The sequence below is a fragment of the Notolepis coatsorum genome (assembly GCF_963971535.1).
Source record: "Notolepis coatsorum genome assembly, chromosome: 13".
NCBI lineage: Eukaryota > Metazoa > Chordata > Actinopteri > Aulopiformes > Paralepididae > Notolepis > Notolepis coatsorum.
Genome location: NC_140177.1, coordinates 71,038,060 through 71,046,117, shown reverse-complemented (window position 1 = coordinate 71,046,117; position 8,058 = coordinate 71,038,060). Strand labels below are relative to the sequence as shown.

The window sequence follows — 8,058 nt, the reverse complement described above, 5'->3', positions numbered from 1 at the left end:
ATCTTTATTTCGAACATGTAAATAAATACAAACAATATAAAATCAAAACAAATCATTGATCAAGAAATTAAATGGAAAACAATATATATAAATAAACAAAAGCAAAACATAACTCAATTTTGAATGTTCGAAAAGGAGTAGGAAGAAGTATACACTTATTTAATCCTACCCCTTTTCCACTACTCAAATGAGTGTACTAATTTAAAACCTTACAAAACAAATATATATATATGCAAAACAATGAATTTTTTTATATATGTAAAACATGAAAGAAATTAAATAAAAATGTAAACACCCGTGAATGTCAAATCCCTTCCTCATCCCTGTACCTCGTGAACATCATTTCCTTATAATATAATTCAGTTTGAATTGTCTCATATTTGGACATTGCTTTAGCACCACATTCAGACTGTTCCACAGTTTCACTCCACATATTGAAATGCAGTGTCTTCTCCTGGTAGTGCGTACACTAAGAACTTTTAAATTGAGTTCTCCCCTCAGATTATAAACCCCCTCTCTATCAAAGAACAGTTCTTGAATGTTTCCTGGAAGTACATTACCTTTTGCTTTTAAATTCCACAAGATCATTTAACTTTAATGTTTTTGACTTTAAAAAATAATATAGGGAGAGAGAGGGAGAGAGAGAGAGGGAGAGAGGGGGGGGGGGCAGAAAACAATATAGAGGAGAAATGTTAAATTTGTACACTGTCCTGTTTTTTCCACAAGGGTACGAGTTGTCGACGATCTCACACTGAAAGCGGTTTGGATCAGCACCTCGGAGCTTGGCGGTCCTGGACCCTCACTGCCTGAAGGCCATTCTGCCTGTGGTCTGAGGACTTGGATAACCTACACCTGCACTGTGTCCTTTTCATAGGACATCCCGCCTGGTCCTTTGGGAAGCGGCCATCTTTCTGCTGACCGATCGTCCTCTCCAAGGAGCTCCCTCTCCCTTCTACTTAGTTCGACCGATGATTACCTGCAGATTCTGTGCATCGCTTTCAATCCTATGAGGATTAGGAAAGCCTTGTCTAGTGCACTTCTCCAAGGTCAAAATATGTCCTAATGTGAAGTTGCAACGCAAAAGATTATTTTGTGGTGGCCAAGTTGTCGTTGAGGGATTTCTACCTTATCTGACAGCCAACAGTTCCAACCTTGCGGCAGCATTGAAAGAGAGAATACCAACAAATCCCCCCCAGAAAAACACTAAACACAGAGCTGCCATCATCTGGAACACTATGGCACGCCCACATTCCTCCCACTCAACCCTCCCAGCTTTTAGCCCCGCCCTGTTCCTGGGACTGATCCTTCTCCTCCAGTGGGGGCCCCCGAGGGTCAGGGGTCAGAATGACACAGAGCCAATCGTGTTGGAGGGAAAGTGCCTGGTGGTGTGCGACTCCACCCCCTCCTCAGAGCCGTCGGGTAACGCCCTGGGCATGTCGGTGAGGTCGGGCACCGGACGGGTGGCCTTCTCGGCCATCCGCAACACCAACCATGAACCATCTGAGATGAGCAACCGCACCATGACCATCTACTTTGACCAAGTGGGTTTCTTTTGTGCAATCTGTTAATAAAACTTTCATTCAATCAATCAATCTGCACAGTGATTGATTGAATGGACATTTTATTAACAGATTACAGAATGGGTACAATACAGTACGGCTCAATACACACAATTGTTAAGGGGATGCAGACCAGGGAAAGACTTTCGTCTTGTTTACATCAGGGTCCCCCATTTTCAATTCATAATGAATTGTAAGTAAGGGTGCAACTTGCTCTGTGCAATCCATTCTTTGTGGATCTAGCCCTGTGTGTGTGTGTGTGTGTGTGTGTGTGTGTGTGTGTGTGTGTGTGTGTGTGTGTGTGTGTGTGTGTGTGTGTGTGTGTGTGTGTGTGTGTGTGTGTGTGTGTGTGTGTGTGTGTGTGTGTGTGTGTGTGTGTGTGTGTGTGTGCGTGCGCGTGTGCGTGTGTGTGTGTATGGGTAGGGGCCCTCGATAGCGATATCACGATACACAATATCTGCGATATTCAATATATTGCAAGAAATTTCATCTATGATACATCACAATATCTGTGTAACTTAAGAAGAAAAAGTACCCATAAAAAGGCAAAAAGCTGGAATTATGTATTCATTCACAGAATTGACATGAATGCGGATCAGATTATTTAGTGTGGATCACAAACTGTCCAATTGTACATGGAATAATGTACAACTAATTGCACAGTGCCTCTTTAACACACAATGACCGCAAATGTACTATTATTATTAACTATTTATTATGTCCCCAACGGAAAACATTGTTACTGTAACCGAGTGGATTTGACAATGGGACCATAGGATCCACAGGCGGCCACACTAACCAGCTGAGCTAAAGGATCTGACCCGTTAGCAGGCGCTGGTTGACTGGGACCGACTCATCTGTCGTTTACAGTCGTCTTCCCTCTGAGAAGTGCATCCTTGCGTCCACATGTGCACTTTCCCAGGGTTAAGGCACTGAGATCCCACCCCCATTGCTATGTAAACCTGGATACAGATTCACAGGGCAGTAAGATCCCACCACCGCCACCAATGTAACCGAGTGGATTTGAACCCAGGACTAGGGATGCTCGATATTGGCTTTTTTACCGATACCGATATACCGATATTGTCCAACTCTTAATTTCCGATACCGATATCAACCGATACCGATATATGCAGGGTCTCCCCCCCCCCCCCCCCCCAAAAACGGAATAATTTCAGGTAATTAACATTACATATCTCTTGTTGTGGAATTAACACAACATTATGCATACTTTTGACAATAAATAAAATCAGAATTTGTTCTTACTTGCTTGCCTGGGTAAATAAATGTTATAGAAATGTAAAAAAAAAAAAAATAATAATAATATTGGTAGGCCAATAATATCGGACATCCCTACCCAGGACCATAGGATCCACAGGCGGTCGCACTAACCAGCTGAACTAATGGATCCAGCCTGTTAGCAGGTGCTGGTTGACTGCGACCGACTCATCAGTAGTTTACATTCCCATCTGCAATACAAATATATTTATTTCTCTTTTATCTAATACGTCTGTTCACCTCATTCCAATAGTTTTTATTGCAGTCAAATGGAATTGTCAAACAAAAATAAAGTATTTTTTCTTTTTATTCAAGTATCGATAACGTGTCACAAGAGAAAGTACGGCGATATATTGCAGTACCGATCCCTTGTCCCACCCCTAGGAAACTGTCTCTTTGAGTAGAAAGGCTATGATGCTCATGATCTGATTGGAGATCTGCTTGCACACACGCCTATATCTCTCGGTCTCTCGCTCATCCCAGATCCTGGTGAACGTGGGCAGCCACTTTGACCCGGCCAGGAGTGTCTTCGTGGCCCCCAGGAAAGGGGTCTACAGCTTCAGCTTCCACGTGGTCAAGGTTTACAACCGGCAGACGATACAAGTAAGAGAAATGTGAATACGATGCTGAGGTTTGTCAATCATTTAATTTCATTTAATATATTCGTTTATTTGGAAGGGACAACATGTATTAATGGACAATACATATAATGCACTGTAAATACACAGGATTTAGCAAGAGATGCCAATTTTCATCCTCAGTCCCCAAACATAAAACAAATAAAATACAAAAACAGAGCAATACAAAAACAAAAGAACAATAATTTACAAAAACATGGCTACAAAGCTAAAAGTACAGAGACCATAAAGGTCCTATATATGGTCACATGCTTGGTGTTCTAGAAACCAAAAGTAAGTTAAAAGTAGTAAGTTAAAGTTAAAAGTAGTAAAGGTTAGACATTCTCGAATGGTGGTAGGTAAACTGTTCCACAACATACTTCCCTGCACTGACAAGACATTCTGACCGAAAGTGGTGCGTCAGCGCTGCACCTCGCAATCCTCTCTAGAGGTCGACCTAGTCCTATGACCACTATCAGACTTCTTTTTAATGAATTCTCCCAGGGGGGGGGGGGGGGGGGGGGGGACAGAGTCCATGTAATGTTTTGCAAATAATACAGACATGTGACAGAGAGTTAATATTTTTAAGAGGCTTTTGGTCGAGAACCTTGAGGGCTATTTTGAAGATTTGTTTTATGGGGTTGAGGATTGTGACACCTGTAAAAGACAGAGACGGCTTTAAATTGTTAAACAGTAATCCAGAACTATTTTATTGCACTGTAAAAAACAGTGATTTTATATGTCTGCACTTTATATGTGCTCATTTTATGTCTATTCTATTCTACTATTTTATTGCACTGCACTATTGCACAATTTTTTTACCAAAAAAAAAGGGGTGCTTAATGTCTGATTTAACTTAAATCATCATTAACACTTTGATCGCCGGGGTTAAATTCATAATTTACCATCCCTCGCCAGCCCTATTTAACATGGAGAAGTTCCCCTTCTTTGCAGGGCTATAACTTTTTAAATTGTATTGCTAAATTGACATTACTATGGCCCATTCAACGTCCTATATCTATTGTTCAGGGTGTAGCAACGTTATACTTTTTCATTCACATATTCATACTAAAATACGGTCTAAAGTATAAGTATGTTTTTATCGTTTTCTGCAGCTTTCTCCAGAACTTGATTTATAGCCCTAAATGCATTATATTGATGATCAAATACAGTTTGGTAGGAATCTGTGCGAGATAAAACATTTCAACTGGACGTGCTTCTAGGAGTTACTACGTATGATCTGATGATGACCGGATGGGGGGGGGGGTCGTTTATAATTCCGTGGGCAACGTTATATCATTCATCTAGTGTGGGTTATATGATCATTAGAGCAGTTAGTATCGAAGATGTTAGAAAATAACGCTGAAACTCACCATAGCTTCCTCGCGCCGTTGGGAGATTAGCGTGGAACAGAAATGTTTCTATTATGGGATGTCGAAATATCCGATCCATTTCCAGGTTGTATAATAGTATATACGTCCAAATCATGTTGTTTATCGAGTTATTGGTAACTGATCGACATCCATTGTGTCAAGATGGAGTCCTGCTAATGATAGCAAGTGCCCGGACGAAATATGGGTGAGCACCACTTCATCCGCATCACTTCCTGTTTGGGCGAGCGGCCGATCGGCCACCAGATGGCGCTCTTGAACCGTTTGAGAATTGAGAGGGGCTCACCAGTACATATAATGTCTCCGCGGGAGAAATATGATTTCGATCACAGATTTTTGAAATATTGATATCAAAGACGCTGTCCAGCGTCTTCGGCAGAATAAGCATGGCGGGGAAAGACGCTGAACAGTGTCTTCGGCGATTAAAGTGTTAAGCACCTCCAAATGGATTTGATTTCTTATTTATTTTTCTGCATTCGACTGAAAGATTGGCAGTCGATTACGGCTCCTTTTGATCAATTAGTCGACTATTCGACTAGTCAAGGTCAGCCCTACTAAACTCTAAAATCTCCAATCTAAACATCTGACCCAATGTTTCTCACAGCTTTATTTAAGGCAGCCCACCACAATATGAGATGAGCCCACCGCCATCACATTTCCCAAAGCCATACAATAATGTATTAAAAACATACTTAAAGACATGTGTGTCTTTACTCTTCGTGGCCAAATGATACCTGTGTGGGAACACTCTCCCGCCCCACCCCACTAACCCCTCCTACTTTTCAACCCCCCTCTCCTCCCAGGTGAGCTTGGTCCTGAACGCCTGGCCGGTGATCTCGGCCTTCGCCGGCGACCAGGACGTGACCAGGGAGGCCGCCACCAACGCGGGCCTGGTGACCATGGAGAGGGGGGACAAGGCCTACCTCAAGCTGGAGAGAGGCAACCTGATGGGAGGCTGGAAGTACTCCACCTTCTCTGGCTTCCTGGTCTTCCCTTTGTAGGGTCGATGGGAAGTGGAACGATGGAGGGAGGGAGGGAGGGAGGGAGGGAGGGAGGGAGGGAGGGAGGGAGGTAGGGAGGGAGGGAGGGAGGGAGGGAGGGCAGAAAGGAACTCCTTACAGAAAAGTTACATGAATGTCACACTTGAAAAGTCACATGCGCTTTTCCCCCCGACTGTGTCTTATTAACATGGCGTGATTTAAATGAATATGAATTGTGCGCTCAACAATCTTTGTTAAGACGCTTCCATGTGTGTAATTTTAACAGTGTGAAACTTCGAGACCTTCGAGACACGCCCGTAACTGTGTGTGTCTGTCTGTGCGTAACTGTGTGTGTCAGTCTGTACATAACTGTGTGTGTCTGTCTGTGCGTAACTGTGTGTGTCTGTCTGTGTGTAACTGTGTGTGTCTGTCTGTCTGTATGTGGCTGTGTGTGTCTGTCTGTAACTGTGTGTGTTGTCTGTACGTAACCGTGTGTCTGTCTGTGTGTAACTGTGTGTCTGTCTGTACGTAACTGTGTGTGTCTGTCTGTGCGTAACTGTGTATGTCTGTCTGTGCATAACTGTGTGTGTCTGTCTGTGTGTAACTGTGTGTGTCTGTCTGTCTGTACGTGGCTGTGTGTCTGTCTGTAACTGTGTGAGTTGTCTGTACGTAACCGTGTGTCTGTCTGTGTGTAACTGTGTGTGTCTGTCTGTGTGTAACTGTGTGTGTCTGTCTGTGCGTAACTGTGTGTGTCTGTCTGTGCGTAACTGTGTGTGTCTGTCTGTGCGTAACTGTGTGTTGGGATTACAGATTGCAGAATGGGTACAATACAGTACGGCTCAATACACACAATTGTTAAGGGGATGCAGACCTGAGAAAGACGTTTGTCTTGTTTACATCAGGGTCCCCCATTTTCAATTCATATAGAATGACTACGCCGTAACGAATAATAAAAAAAAGATACCGTTAACTGGAATATGTTGTGCCTTTACACATATGTTGGATTATGTAATTGGTTTGTCATGACAAACCAATAAAACATCGCATCGCCGGCTGTCTCTGGCTTGCTCCAGCGGACACCAGAGCTCAGCCAGCGGCGAGAATATGCTGCCGCGAGCGGCATCGCTGAGCATATTCTCGCCGCTGGCTGAGCTCTGGTGTCCGCTGGAGCAAGCCAGAGACAGCCGGCGATGCGATATTTTATTGGTTTGTCATGACAAACCAATTACATAATCCAACATATGTGTAAAGGCACAACATATTCCAGTTAACGGTATCTTTTTTTTATTATTCGTTACGGCACAATCAATACTTCCATGCATTCGGGACCTCCATGTTTTGGGGGTATTCATCAGACAAATCGGATCCGGGGATTCGGCTCCCATCAGTCGGGCAAGAACTGCGGGTTTTCAGCCTCTCTCCTCTCTCGCGGAGCTTAAGGGGGAGCTTAGTATTCCTGCCTCTGAGGAGGTGGCTACAACCATAGATATCTATAGAACACTAGATAGCTTAAGGCGGAGTCACCAGCGTCACTGAACCGCCGCCATCTTGCTCCAGTTAGCCTTGAGTGAGAGTGAGTGAGCTGCACAGACAAAAATACTCATAACTCGCTGAAATATTGACGGATTTACAAACGGGTTGGTTTGCTATAAACATCAAAGATGTAGTTATGATACTACATACTTATAAAAAAAAATGTAAGATGTTTTTTTTTTTTACAAACCGCTTGAATCATAGCCACGTTAATAATGCTTGTAATAAACCAAACCGTTTGTAAATCCGTCAATATTTCAGCGAGTTATGAGTATTTTTGTCTGTGCAGCTCACTCACTCTCACTCAAGGCTAACTGGAGCAAGATGGCGGCGGTTCAGTGACGTCGCTCTCCATTGGCCGGCAGCGCGGGCAAGCTATCTAGTGTTCTATATATATCTATGGCTACAACAACTACATGCAGTCACTGTGTGTTGTTGTAGCCAGCGGGTAAATCGCGATTTTTTTTATTTGTTTGTCATGACAAACCAATTGCATAATCCAACATATGTGTAAAGGCACAACATATTCCAGTTAACGGTATCTTTTTTTAATTATTCGTTACGGCGTAGTCAATACTTCCATGCGTATAAATTGAGGAAGGCAGGGACCTCTGCCGCTAGAGCGTGGATAAGGGGGCGGGTCACGTGGGGGTCGCGGCCAATCAGAGGAACCCGGAAACCGAACTCCTGCGGAAAGTAT

At 43.4% G+C, this 8,058-nt stretch overlaps 1 protein-coding gene across 1 annotated transcript; it reads left to right on the top strand.

The window, feature by feature from the left end:
* Positions 1–1,235: 1,235 nt before the first annotated feature.
* Positions 1,236–5,846, top strand: LOC311239398 (cerebellin-1-like; the record flags this gene model as incomplete). Its single annotated transcript, XM_084327704.1, has 3 exons — positions 1,236–1,541; positions 3,321–3,440; positions 5,649–5,846. The coding sequence occupies 3 exons, from the start codon at positions 1,236–1,238 to the stop codon at positions 5,844–5,846; spliced, it is 624 nt and encodes a 207-aa protein (XP_084183830.1).
* Positions 5,847–8,058: the final 2,212 nt, after the last annotated feature.